Consider the following 14,965-nt stretch of genomic DNA (forward strand, 5'->3'; position numbering starts at 1 on the left):
GACTCATATAAGAACGAAGTTTATTTTAATTAAATGGAAAGTCTTGTTCTCAAGTATGCACAGAGTAATTATTAGGAAATATGCATCCCCTTACTACAAGAAACATGTTTTTCTATTAGTTTTTCCCTGATCTTCAAGTTTTATACTTTGTTTTCTCCTAGGATAAGGTACCTATAAGAGTGCTTCTATATCTGAGTCTGGAGCCATAGTACAGCAGATAGGGTGTTTGTCTTGCATGCAGCCAACTGGGGTTCAATCCTCAGCACCCCTTAAGTTCTCCCAAGCACCTCCAAGAGTGATCCCTGAACACAGAGTCAGGAGTAATCCCCAAGCACTGCTGAGTGTTCCCCCCAAACTATCTCAGTGTATTAGGAATACTCCCTACCATTAATTGAGCACTAATAGGTCAGGCATTGAGCTGATGATTTGTATTATTTCACTCACTTAATTCTTGCAACAAAAGAATGCATTCAGAAATACTTGCCTATTTTACAAATAAAGACACTGAGACGCAGGAATAACTTACTTAAATAAATTCAATAAATGTTAAAGAATATTTCCAGAAGTTGTAATTTTTGGAAGCAAGATTTGGACCTGTGTCTAACTTAGTGAGTTGGTGAAATAAAACACAAGTATAATAGAAGTATAGGAAGGGTTTCGGTGTTTCCAGCCTCAGGTTATCAGGGTGGAGTCCATGCTTGGGAACGGAACAGCAGACCCTGGGTAAACCACATAAATATGTACTAATCTATCTCTGTTCTGTGTAGTTCTCTTGCTTTTTTTGAGTTTTATGACTTTAAGTAGAATAGTTAGGAGTATACAGTGTTTGTGTTTTAGAGAAAAGTCTTCTCACAGAAGCATAACCTATAAACAATTCTTCATTACTGTTCTCTTATTCAATGAAATAAATGTTTCTTATAATTATGAAAATAGGAACAAGAAATGCAATGGAAAAGTACAAGAAAACAATAGTGAAGAATTGCCATGAAAACTAACCAATCGAGCCAGAAAAAGAAGAGAAAATAAAAAGAAAAAAACTATGTAGAAAGCTAAATATGGAAAAATATAAATTCATATTTGAAAACCAAAATCAAGAGCCAAATATATTTTTTAAAAAGAATATCATGTACTTGGACAAGGAGAATATCACATAAAAATATCAATTCCAGTATGATTTAACTTAAAAATATTATTTAACTTAAAAATCTCAACGGAGATTTTAAGTTAAATACGATTTAACTTAAAAATCTCAATGGAGTTCTCTCTATAGGGCAAAGAATGAGCAAAATGATCTTGGACAGTGAACAGAAGAATATTTTACTGATAAAGGCCAAGAACATAAAAGAACAACAACAAGGGAACGCTTGTATAGACAAAGACCAGAACAATCCACAAACCTACAAAACCATAAGATATTGGTATAGAAAACAGCAAACAAATATGGAAAATAGAATAAATGATTGGGAAATTTATCTCTGTGTATGTGAGATTCTAATATTTGACAAATGTTAAATTCAGTGTGAAAAATAGCATCACTTAATTAATGATCCTGAATAAATTAGCCATACATTTGGAAGAAAATAAAGGTAAATTATCATATTAAACCCCATGGGAAAACTAATTCATATGTATGACATTTTAAGTATAAAATAACAAAGCAGTAAAAATGCCTTGAAAAGTGATGTATAATGGAAATATGGGAACTATTTTTAAGAGAGGAATCTTACTGTATGTGGGCCACACCTGGTGGTGCTCAAGGGCTATTCCTGCCTCTGTGCTCAGGATGACCCTTGGTGGTACTTAGAATACCATAGGCTGTGCCAGGGATCAGACCAGTGTCAACTGCATGTAAGACAAGAGTCTTACCCCTTTGAGTATCTCTTTGGTTATATTTATTTGTTCATTCTTGGGCCACACCCAACAGTTCTCAGGGATCATTCCTGTTGATGCTAAGAGGACTGTATTTGGTGCCAGAGATGAACCAGAATTGGCCACATATTTTATTATTTCTCCAACCATATATTTTAAGTTATAATAAACTGAAAATAAAACTCAATAAACAATTGACCTTTCATGTATCATTGATGGAAGTATGAAACATTATAACTTTAGTGTGACACTATCCTATGTGTTATTTAGTGTAACCTATAAATAGGTTATTTAGTGTAACCTATTCTATAGTGAAGAGAAGAACATGTTCATAGAAGGATATTTATTGTGGCAGCATTTACTGAGGAAAACTAATCAAAGACAAAGTGTAACCCCTCAACAAGAAAGTGGAATGTTATAATAGACTCACACAACAGAATTTTAGGCAGCCACTTAAATCAGTGAACTAAAAAAGTGTGTTTCTCTGTATTTATATGTGTATGCATGCACACGCACATATTGTCTGTCTATACAGGGATGATGAGGAAGACCATATGATTATTATGAATAAAAACAAGAAGGGAATAGGAGAATGATGAGAAAGGGGAAGGTGATGGAGGAGGAAATCAAAAAAGAAACATTTCACATGCACATACAAAGAATATATAAAATTTGTCCTTGGGGGAAATTATATAATAGAAAATAAACATGATAAAAATTACATTTAATTATTCAAACTTATATCTAAGAACTCCTAACCAATTCAGACTCCTTAGTTAAAATTAGTAAAGTTTGATTTCAATGAATTAAATTTAAGCAATAAGTTGGAAAAAACTTGTTTCAAATATGGGAATTTTTAAAAACACATTTCTCTTTACTAAAACATTCTCTACATTAATCTGAATCTAGGAGAATAATGTTTAAGGCTGTTATTTCTTTTTTAAATTTTTATTAGTGAAACACCATGAGGTACAGTTGTAGACTTACAAATTTTTGTGCCTGGGTTTCAGTTATACAATGATCGAGTACCCATCCCTCCACCGGTGCCCATTCTCCACCCCCAGTGATCCCAATATCTCCCCAACCCCCTCCCCACCCCGCCTCTGTGTCATGGTATTCTCTTTTGTTCTCTCTCTCCTTTTGGGTGCTGTGGTTTGCAAAAGAGGCATTGAGTGGCAATCATGTTCGGTCTATAGTCTACTTTCAGCATGCATCTCCCATCCTGGGAAGATCCTCCCAAAACTCTTTATTTGGTGCTCCCTTCTCTGTCTGAGCTGCCTTTTCCCCTAGCATGTGTGGCTGGCTTCCAAGCCATGGAGTAAACCTCCTGGTACTTATCTCGGCTATTCTTAGGTGTTAGTCTCCTATTTTGTTACTTTAATTTCCCCAGATGAATGCAATCTTTCTATGTCTGTCCCTCTCTTTCTAAGGCTGTTATTTTCAAATTTTACCTTGTGTCAGAATCACACAAGGGCTTGTGAAAATAGTGCTAGACTGAGACAAGACAGTAGAGATTCCAGGTCAGTAGGACAGGAGAAGGACTTCAGAATTTATGTTCCGCGCTGAGAGATTATATAACATGTAAAGCATTTGCTTTGTGCATGGCCAAACTTGGGTCCAATCCCCAGCACCAAAGATGGTTCCTTAGCACAAACAGAAGTAAATGTTCCCAGAGGACACTCACTGAAGTTGTTAGACTGGGCTGGGAACACTTTGAGAACCAATGGTATAAAGTAATCAAATATTTAAATGAGAGAAGATGCTCCATAACCACAGTTATACTCACATTTAAGCCAGCTTTCCTCCAGTAGTAGTTGCTGTACTGATTAATCATGCACTTTGTTTTTTCCTTAAACTTTTCTTCTGAGTCAGTAGACCACCAAGGATCCATGTTTCCATTCTTATCGTATTTTCTACCTACCAGAAAGAAAAGTGGACAGATATTTGTGTTATTCAAGGAAACGAATTCCTTCCATCTCCCTTCCCCTAACTTCAATAGACCTAGAATGAACATTCCCAGCTACTGCCTTCTCTCCAGTGTTGCAGACTAATTATTAAAGGGGGGCAAAGGAAAAATAGGACAAGGTTTCTAAGGAACAAAGAGCATTTTTAAATGGTTCATCAAATAATCCTGCACATTATTCTTTATCAATCATGGGTTCTTTATTTTCACCCGATCTGACCCCAACTGTTCCCTGAATTTTGAAGCAAAATGGCTTTATTCAGAAAGGCCATGGAGGAAGTCAGAGCATTACAATCAGTGAAATTCTAAATCATCCATAGGAACAGCCCCAGTGAGTCATTCACTTGGTGCCACTACAACCCCTGACTCAGCCCTATAGGAACAGGTTTCTTCCAAGTTGCCAGATCCAGGAGACACATAAAACCTCTGTTATGAATCATTTTATAGTCATCAATGTGGATGGAAGGTCCATCTGTCCTGCTGTGGCAAGGAAGATTGCTCTAGAAATGAGAACTTAGAACAACAATGGAAGTCTCCAAAACATGGAAAAATGTTAGTTATACATGCTGCTTTGGGCTCATGAACTCTTCATATTCTCAAGATGCCTCCACAAAAAGTCTGAGTGTATTTAAACTACATTCAAGGCAACTATTTGTTTAAATAGAGAATTCTTTGGGGCTAGGGTTATAGTACAGTAAGTAGGGTATTTACCTTGCATGTGGCCAGCCTGGGTTTGATCCCTGGTACCCCACATGGTCCCCCAAGCACTGCTTGAAGTAATTTCTTAGTGTGGACCCAGGAGTAATACCTAAGCATTTCCAGGTATGGCCTCAAACACCCAAAATAAATAGGGAACTCTTTATTGGACTTACAAGAAAGTCCTGTAAAGCAGGATGATAATTGAAATTACCCAGAACTCTACAGCAAGGTTGGATACCCCCAGCCCTCTGGGAAGTCAGAGTCACTATCCTCCAGCTACCAAACAACCAACCATTACAGAGTTGTTGGGCATGTACTTAAATGTGCAACACATTGTTCTAAATACTGGCTGCAGAGAAAAATAGCCTAAGGATTGGACTTTGTTCTAAGTATTACTACTTAGAAAACATTATCCTGGGGGCTGGAGCAATAGCACAGTGGGTAGGGCATTTGCCTTACAAGCAGCCAACATGGCTGACTAGAGTTCAATTCCTCCGCCCCTCTCGGAGAGCACGGCAAGCTACTGAGAGTATCTCGCCCGAACGGCAGAGCCTGGCAAGCTCCCCATGACGTACTCAATATGCCAAACACAGTAACAACAAGTCTCACGATGGAGATGTTACTGGGCCCGCTCGAGCAAAAAAGAAAACATTATACTAAGAATTTGTTCTAAGTATTAGATACAGAGAATCATTAAATCCTGTCCTGAGTATCTCCAGAAGATTCTGGGGGAGAATTGTACTTAAATTTCCCAAGAAGAATGGCCTAGAACTTGGGGCTGGAGCGATAGTACAGGGGGTAGGGTATTGCCTTGCAAGCGGCCAACCTGGGTTTGACCTCATATCGTCCCCCAAGTACTGCCAGGAGTAATTCCTGAGTGGTACAGAGCCAGGAGAACCCCTGAACATCACTGGGTTTCACCCCAAAAATTAAAAAATGTCTTAGAACCAAACAATCACTACTAACTTTTGTTTCTTAGCTAAGGCTCTCCTCTAAGATAAATCAAATATACAAAGACCAAAAGTAAAGCTCAGTAGATGTATCACTGTAGCACTGTCCTCCCGTTGTTCATCGATTTGCTCATGCCGGCACCAGTAACGTCTCCATTGTGAGACTTGTTGTTACCGTTTTTGGAATATCAAACACGTCACGGGTAGCTTGCCAAGCTTTGCCATTCGAGTGGGATTCTCTTGGTAGCTTGCTGGGCTCTCCGATAGGGGCGGAGGAATCAAACCCAGGTCAGCCGCATGCAAGACAATCGCCCTACCCACTGTGGTATCGCTCCAGCCCAGGAGATGTAGATGAGGACAAAACAGCTACATTTTAACAGGGAGGAGAGCAAAAAATCCTAGGTGATGAAGAAGGGATTGGTGGAAACTTGGGAAGAATTATCCAGAAGAAGCAGCAGTCAGCTGACTAGGGAATGTGTAAGCATCTGGGAAAGGTATACCATGGACATGGAAGAAAATGGAGCCACTACACGATGGTGCCTTGGGTCAGCTGAGTTCTTAAGTAGCTGTAAACTATTGTGTTGATATTTATGTAATAGTAGTTTGCTGCTAATTCATAAATTTGGGAGATTTCATGTGACCATCCAATAATTATCCAAACTGAAAGGTAGGACCGGAGCAATAGCACAACATGTAGAGAATTTGCCCTGCATGCAGCTGACCCGGGTTTGATATCTGGCATCCCATATGGTCCCCCAAGCACCATCAGGAGTAATTCCTGAGTGAAGAACCAGGAGCAATCCCTGAGCATCACTGGGTGTGACCCAAAAAGCAAAAAAGTAAAAAGTGAATATTTTAAAAAAGGTTGTTTTGATTAAAAATGACAAGTGATGCTGCCAAAAATTCCAAGTATACCTATCTTCAGGTGGGGAACTCTGGGGTCTTCTCAGAATGGGGGTGGGTAGCCTCACCCTACACCATCCCTACTTGTGGAAGCCCTGGCAATCATACCCACATTCCACAACATTCACCACCATGTAAAACTCATGGCCTAGTTAAATATTCTGTTGTTCCTAGACCGCGTGGCCTCATTCACAGCCATGCAACATCTCCAAATTCTACAATACTGAAACCCTAGTAAGATCATACAAAGTTAGATGAGAAAGTAACATAGAAGCCAACTAAGTGGGGCTGGAGCAATAGCACAGCGGGTAGGGTGTTTGCCTTGCATGCAGCCGACCCAGGTTCAATCCCTGGCATCCCATATGGTCCCCTGAACACTGCCAGGAGTAATTCCTGAGTGCAAAGCCAGGGGTAAATCCTGAGCATAACCGGGTGTTACCCAAGAAGAAGAAAAAAAGGCAACTAAGCTTAATAAATGTAAACATAAACACAGAAGGTTCAACTAGCAATGAACAGCTTAGTAAATCCTCAGATAAGGACTTAATGTGATGAATATGACAATTTTTCACAAATTTACTTTTACTGAAGTATTTTTATGACTCCATTAGCCATTAAGTAGCAACAAGCAATATAAAATAACTTATTTTGTGTCTGCTAAGGGTGCAGGCTTGGGGGATGGTTGAAAAATGGGGACAATGGTGGAGGGAAGGTCACACTTGTGGTTGGATTAGTGTTGGAGTACTGAATGCCTGTAACAAATATATCATGAACAACCTTGTAATCACGATGTTTAAATAATGGGTAAAAATAAAAACAATTATTTTATTTTTACAACTCAAAAAAATACAACTTAAAGAGTAATTTGTTTCTTCAGCTGATGCCATGTCCTGATTTTTTTGCTTACATTTCATCAGGATAAATAGTATATTATATATTATGCATTATTGGAAATTATAAAATTCTTAATATAAGCCATCATAAATACAGAGATTAAGCATTGCATAATACTTGAAAGCATCGAGCCAAGCTCCAGAGTTCTAACTGAGTCTAACTTGGCAGCTCTTTGGAGCAAAACTCATGCCTCCAGAGAGAACATCTCTCAAGATGGTGAATAAAGAAATGACATAGGGGAGAAGTTATAAAGTATTTCCAATAACTACTAAAACTGCCACAATTATGACCAAAATGCAAAGCTAATTTCACTGATATTATGAGTCCTTTTCCCTACAATATCACCAGTGGGAATGGTTAATTTATAGTGAGTTATCACAGCAAGACAAACATTTTCAATCAGAAATGGTACTGCTTTAGATAATCTTCAGTTCATGGTGACATCACTAGTCAAAGATAGTAACAACAATAAATGTCCACATAGTTAATTCTATTGTAAAAGCAGCAGCTTGTACAATGAATGACTACTTGCCATTATTGTCAAAAGCAGCAGCTTGTACAATGAATGACTACTTACCATTATTGTCAAATCCATGTGTAAACTCATGTCCAACAATTACTCCGATAGCACCATAACTCAGGGATCTAGAGCATAAACAGTTGAAAAAATAACAGTTAAAACTCAAAGCATAATTCCATAATTTCTTTCAATGAAAGTGAAGCTACTGCTTTCTAATAATCACAGTCTTAGTACTGTAATTGAGAATAATAATCTCATAACCATACCTGCAAACTTATTTCAAAAACTTAAATATGCCCTAGTAAGGGAAATTCAAAAACTTAAATATGCCCTAGTAAGAGAAATAAACAGATAACATATAAATTCTAAGAGTGTCATTTTGGCCATGGATGGACCATAGTGCTCTGTGAAAATAGCAGGGTATGACAGATCCTCTCTGTAAAGCTAGCACTTCTTTCATTTAATTGAATGACTGTGAGATGGACATGTACAAAGCTGTTCATAATTAGGTTTCAGTCATACAGTGTTCCAATACCCATCCCTCCATCAGTGTACACTTCCTAGCACCAGTGTCCCCAGGTTCCCTCTCATCACCCCCGACCCTCACCCCCCAGCCTGCCTCCATGACAGGCACCTCTCTCTCTCTCCCCTTTTGGATATTATTATTTGCAATATTGATATATTGATACTAAAAGGTTATCAAGAATATCCATTTACCTACTTTTAACACTCAGTTCTTATACAGCTATTATTGTCATACTGGTCTTCTCTATATTTTTTAATTTTTTTTGGTTTTGGGGGGGAGGTCACATCAGGCGATGCTCAGGGGTTACTCCTAGCAGTACTCAGGGGACCACATGAGATGCCAGGGATTGAACCTGGGAAATCCATGTGTAAGGCAAACACCCTACCCACTGTACTATCACTATAGCCCTCTCTTCTCTATCTTACCCTCTGCCCCACACACACTTGTGATTGATTCCAACCATTGACCAGTCCTCCTAGTCCCTGTTTTCCCTGACTATGGATATTAGTCTACTATTTATTGTTTTATATACTACAAATGAATGCAGTCCTTATATATCTGGCCCTCTACTTCTGATTCATTTCACTCAGCAGGACACTTTCCATGTCCATTCATTTATAGGCAAACTTCATGACTTCTTTTTTCCTAACGCTTGCATAGTATTCCATTGTGTAGATGTACCATTGTTTCTCTATCCATTTGCCTGTTCTCAGGCACTCAGGTTGTTTCCAGATTCTAGCAATTGTGAATAGCCTATCATCTATTCCTTATCTGGTTACCTGTTGAAATATCACTACAAACTTGAAAGTTCAATTGTTTGCTAAATACAGCCAAAAGAAATTGAATGCAGTAGAGATTAGAGCATTCCACCTTCAATAGCAGTCACATTTCTCTGTTTCTGTGACAAACAAGGTCACAACCCAAGAGCAGATGTTGTAAAGCCTTAACCAGATTTGGAAAGGTGTGATATTATTTTTCTTCATCTCTGAAGAATACTGTGATCAATTACTGACAAATGCATCAAGCTATGAATGCATAAGACTCCCCCCACTACTTCCTGTTAGGAGGTAGATGTGTGTTTCCTTTTCCTTCATCTGATTAGCCTTGGTCTTGCTGGGACTAACAAACAGAAGTATAAGTGCTAGGCCTGACTTCTGGATCTAGGCCTGGAGACACCTTGTAGCTTTCATTTTTTGCCCCCTTGGAAAGGGAGCTGCCACTTTCGTTAACCATAAAAGAAAAATTGTATTTATCAGAGAGAACAAGAGAGAGAAGGGGAAAGGACCAATTGAAGGGAGTAAGACATGCCAAAATTTGAGACTTCTAAAAGCAGAGAGAAGGCCAGCCAGGCCCCAAGCTAGGCTCTGGTCATTTGAGGCAGCACAACTAGGGTATCAGACATGAAACAAAACCAATTTTAGATCCTCAAGCCCCAGTTCAGCTTTCCAATTTGTCTCTGCTGAGTCCTCCCCAAACATCAGAAGCGTGACCCAATAAGTGATTGTCTCTTAGTGCTTTGTTACATTGCAATAGATAACTGAGACCAAGCATATTGATGATATATGAAGAAACCAGTAATGGGGTTTTCATATGTGTATTTGGGATCTTCTCTCTCAACTACAAGTTTCTTGTAGGCCAACCCCTTCTCTCTTTGATCCCGACTCAACCCTGTGGACCCATTTCACGGTAAGAAAGTAACAATGAATTAAGCAATCCTGTTCACAACCGTGCCCCAGAAAATCAAGTACCTCAGAATCAGCCTAACTAAGGAGGTAAAGGACCTCTACAAAGAAAACTGCAAAACACTACTCCACGAAATAAAAGAGGACATGAGGAAATGGAAACATATCCCCCCTGCTCATGGATAGGAAGAATTAACATTGTCAAAATGACAATACTCCCCAGGGCATTATACAGATTCAATGCCATCCCTATAATGATACCCATGAAATTCTTCAAAGAAATGGATCAAGCACTCCTAAAATTAATTTGGAACAACAAATGCTCATGAATAGCTAAAGCAATTCTTGGGAAAAGACAATGGGAGGCATCACCCTCCCCAACCTCAAACTCTACTACAAAGAGGTAACAATTAAAACAGCATGGTACTGAAACAGAGAGAGCTGAAGAACAATGGAACAGGGTGGAATATCCCTATACACAACCCCAAATGTCTGAACATATAATCTTTGATAAGGGAGCAAGAAATGTGAAGTGGAGCAAGGAAAGTCTCTTCAACAAATGGTGCTGTCATAACTGGACAACCACATGCAAAAAATGGGCTTAGACCTCAACTTAACACCATGCACAAAAGTCAGATCAAAATGGATTAAAGATCTCAACATCAGACCAGATCCATAAGGTACATTGAAGACAAGGTCAGCAAAACCCTCCACAATATTCAGGCTAATGGTATCTTCAAAGACGAAACTCCACTGACCAACCAAGCGGAAACAGAGATAAACAAATGGGACTATCTTAAATTAAGAAGCTTCTGCACCACAAAAGATACAGTGGCCAGAATACAAAGACAATCTACAGAATGGGAAAGGATATTCACCCAACACTCATCTGATAAGGAGTTGATATCAAGGATATACAAAGTACTGGTTGAACTCCACAAGAAGAAAACATCCAACCCCATCAAAAAATGGGGTGATGAAATGAACAGAAATTTCTCTAAGAAGAAATCCGAGTGGCTAAAAGGCACATGAGAAAGTGCTCTACATCACTAATCATCAGGGAGATGCAGATCAAAACAACAATGAGATATCATCTCACACCACAGAGACAGGTCCACATCCAAAAGAACAAAAGCAACTGGTGTTGGCGTGGATGTGGCGAGAAAGGGACTCTCCTTCACTGCTGGTGGGAATGCAGACTAGTTCAGCCCTTTAGGAAAACAGTATGGAAGATCCTCAAAAAATTAGAAATTGAGCTCCCATTTGACCCAGCAATACCACACCTGGGAATATATCCCAGAGAGGCAAAAAAGTATAGTTGAAGTGACATCTGCACTTGTTTGTTCATTGCAGCACTGTTTACAATAGCTAGAATCTGGAGAAAACCCGAGTGCCTTGAGAACAGATGACTGGTTTAAGAAATTTTGGTACATCTACACAATGGAATACTATGCAGCTGTTAGAAATGATGAAGTCATGAAATTTGTAAACAAGTGGTTCTACACGGAAAGTATCATGCTAAGTGAAATGAGTCAGAAAGAGTGGGACATAGAAAGACTGCACTCATCTGGGGAATATAAAGTAACAGAATAGGAGATGAACACCCAAGAATACTTGAGATAAGTACCAGGAGGTCTGCTCCGTGGCTTGGAAGCTTGCAGCATATGCTAGGGGAAAAGGCAGCTCAGATAGAGAAAGGAACACCAAGTAAATGGTGTTTGGAGGACTTGCTCAGAATGCGAGATTGCGTGCTGAAAGTAGACTATAGACCGAACACGATGGCCACTCAATACCTCTATTGCAAACCCCAACAACCTAAAGGACAGAGAGAGCAAAAGGGAATTCTCTGCCACATAGGTGGGGCGAGGTGGGGGGATGGGGGGAGGGAGGCTACTGGGTTCATTGGTGGTGGAGAATGGGCACTGGTGGAGGTATGGGTACTTGATCATTGTATAACTGAAACCCAAGTACGAAAGTTTGTAAGTCTACAACCTTACCTTAGGGTGTTTAATAAAAAAAGAAAGTAACAATGATTTAACTGATTAAGTTCACCAATAGATCCAAGTAACAGATCTATATGTAATGAATTGTAGTCATTTAACTTGTGGATGAGGGTTATAGACAATTTAGAAGACTTGTTATGACAATGCTTTCTGAGATTTGCAATTGTGCTAAAAATATTTCACAGTTGGTTTCTTAAATGCAACAGCAAAGTCACCCAGCAAACAGATAGGACCCTTAAATGGAAGGAATGAAAATTTTTGAAGCAACATGTTATTACGGGACATAATGATCCTTAACATGCTAATTGTTTGTCTCAACTATACCCAAGGAAGTGCTGTAAGATTTAATTTTTCCCCTTGGTATCAATTCTTTCCTTTGTTATTTCTTTCCTGCAAGGTAATTTGCATTTGAAAAAATGCTCCCTACTGTTTTTTCCATCATTGTAAACCTTCATTAAAGAAGAGTAAAATTATGCATTTCAATCATAGAGCTATCATACCAGTGTGGGACAAACTTGTAATTTTATATAGTGATAATTTTTGCAGCAGTAGCCATCACTGTATAGCCTATAACGTTTCATTTTACCAGGCCTTTCAGCCTTAAGAAAAGTCTAAGTCCCCTCCAACCTTCAGTCAATGCTATTGACTGGATGAATTTTAGGAATGAACGGTAGAAGCTTCTAGGAACTGCTCTGCAAAAATAATGTCCCTTAAGAGGGACTCTGCTCTAACCAGTTTCCTATTTGCAAAGGGTAATAGAGAATTCAGAAAAATGATTGAATCATTGTTAAGTTTCTCAGTTGCATAATCACAATCCTTTGGACAAGAGACAAAAAGTAATTTCATATGACTAAGCCTTACCACAATCATGTTTCATAATACTAAATTCACATATTTCATTTTATCAATGGGCATTATTTAAATTAGCATGTCATTAAAAAACTCTCCTATGCCTTTTAAAATGTGGCTGGCCAGAAATAAAAGGACTCCTGCAGAGAAAAATATAGCCTTCCAAAAATAAAATGGGGAAGACGTGAATTTTTCCACCTACTCAGTTTCTCTTTTGTTCTTAATACTCCATGGATTTAATAGATGCATCAGTTTTGCTGTCAGCAATGAAATAACCATTCTGCTGTCTGGAGCAACCACAATCTCATGCTGTCATTATGTTAGGGCCACTCTATGCGTAAATCAGGGAAATTATCAAAATTCCAAAGTTAAAGTAATTTTATGGCCATTTGGTTCAACAGAACACTTGTACTTCAATCCTTGTCACAGGGTCTGCTTGTGAAGCCCAAATCAAAATACTACACCATATTTCATTGTTTTATGTATATGAGAGCTTGCATCTTTTTAACACACATGATCAAACTTAAGTTGTCAACTACCTAAACCAAAACACAAGTCAAACCTCTAAAATCAAGACTAAACTTTCTGTGCAGTTAAAGGCAGATAGTAAAAGTAAAAGAATGATCCTGAGCTGAAACGGGGCTCACTGATTGAGCCTAAGGCTTGGATGTATCTGGCTTGATCTCCAGCACCACAAAAAATTAATTAAGGTGGTGATATTGACAATGGATATTACCAAAATTCATTATACACATCAATATTAATTTCCTATAAACTTAGTGATGTAGAGGTGAGGTATCTCTGTAGATCTAAACCACTAGATCCAACAATACTAAAAGCATGGAACCCAAACTACAATAATAAAATTTTAAAATGTATCTGTCAAGGAGTCACATGGTTGAGTGGGTGGAAACCTGGAGTCATGGGTATTGGAGGTGGGAACATTTGCCTGAAATCTTATTATAAACAACTTTGCAAATCCCAGTTATCTACATAAAAAATACAGATACCCTAATTTCAAATTGTGTCAGTTTTGACCAGTTCTATAGCTACTTAGGTAATATTCCTAAAGACTAATCTGATTATCTTTTTCACTTGATAAAAACTTCAATCTTGGGAGCAAGTATAGGAAGCAATGAACTTGCCTTACAGACAGTCAACCCTGGCACCACATATGTCCCTAGATCAAAACTAGGGAGTAATCCTTGACCTTAGAGCCAGAAATAAGCCCCGAGCACAGCCAAGTGTGGCTTAAAAAATCCCACAAATCTTCCATCATTACTATTCCCTGTTAAAGTTCAGCCTCTTTATCTGACTCAGAGCCCTCCAATATCAAACCTCAACCTTCATTTTCAGACTTCTTTTTGACTACCTCCCTAAATGTACCTACAAGACCAGCCAAACCAGAGCATTTGCAATTCTATAAGCACTTTGCTTCTTTTTTTCACTCACATTGTTGCTTTCATCTGAAATGGTTTTAGACCCATCACCATCAACTCAAATCCTAATAAACCTTCAAGAGCCATTTGTAGTAAGAGTCAATGCATAAGTGAGCTCATGCGTAGAAGTAAAAGCTACTGTGACTAATTTTGACTTTCTGATCAGTCATACAGCTTAGAATGAAAATCAAGAAAACAAACATGGTGAGAGAGGGTGACCTGCATCAGGTTTTAAGTCTTCTTTCTGCTCAACAACCAGAAGATTTGGTTTTTGTTTTTGCTTTATTTTTGCCATTATACTTCATGCTCTGCTGAAGCAGCCTGCCAATAACTGGTTTCTTTACTAATTCACTTACCGAGGGTATTCTGTTCCCCAAAAGAAAGGTTTCTGGAGCTCTCCCGCTGGAAATCCTGGGAGAAAAATAAATAAAAATGTAAAGGACTCAGAAACATTGATTCTGTGGTGAGTACCTGGTTTCAGCTTTATCCTTGAGGTTTCAAGGGCCCATCTGAAAGTACTCCTGATAGAGCCACAACTGTTTGGGGATTATATTAATTCAACCAAATTTGAAGTATACTGCATAGGTTTCAAAGAAGTCATTTTGCATTGGCAGTTCCCGCCTGCTGTGAACTGGGCTCTTTCATACACAGCACACACAAGTATCTTCCCC

The 14,965-nt window shown here is 38.6% G+C and overlaps 1 protein-coding gene across 2 annotated transcripts in view; it reads right to left on the reverse strand.

The window, feature by feature from the left end:
- PHEX (phosphate regulating endopeptidase X-linked) overlaps nucleotides 1-14,965 on the reverse strand; it is a 258,980-nt gene that overhangs the window by 15,232 nt on the left and 228,783 nt on the right. For both annotated transcript variants that reach the window (XM_056131276.1, XM_056131277.1), the window contains exons 16-18: nucleotides 14,651-14,705; nucleotides 7,853-7,920; nucleotides 3,656-3,786 (exon numbers count right to left, since the gene is read on the reverse strand). In XM_056131276.1, the coding sequence (XP_055987251.1) occupies nucleotides 3,656-3,786; nucleotides 7,853-7,920; nucleotides 14,651-14,705 (254 nt within the window). The remainder of the gene's footprint in view (nucleotides 1-3,655; nucleotides 3,787-7,852; nucleotides 7,921-14,650; nucleotides 14,706-14,965) is intronic.

Source organism: Sorex fumeus, unplaced genomic scaffold, assembly GCF_029834395.1.
Source record: "Sorex fumeus unplaced genomic scaffold, SorFum_2.1 ptg000086l, whole genome shotgun sequence".
In the NCBI taxonomy this organism is placed as follows: domain Eukaryota; kingdom Metazoa; phylum Chordata; class Mammalia; order Eulipotyphla; family Soricidae; genus Sorex; species Sorex fumeus.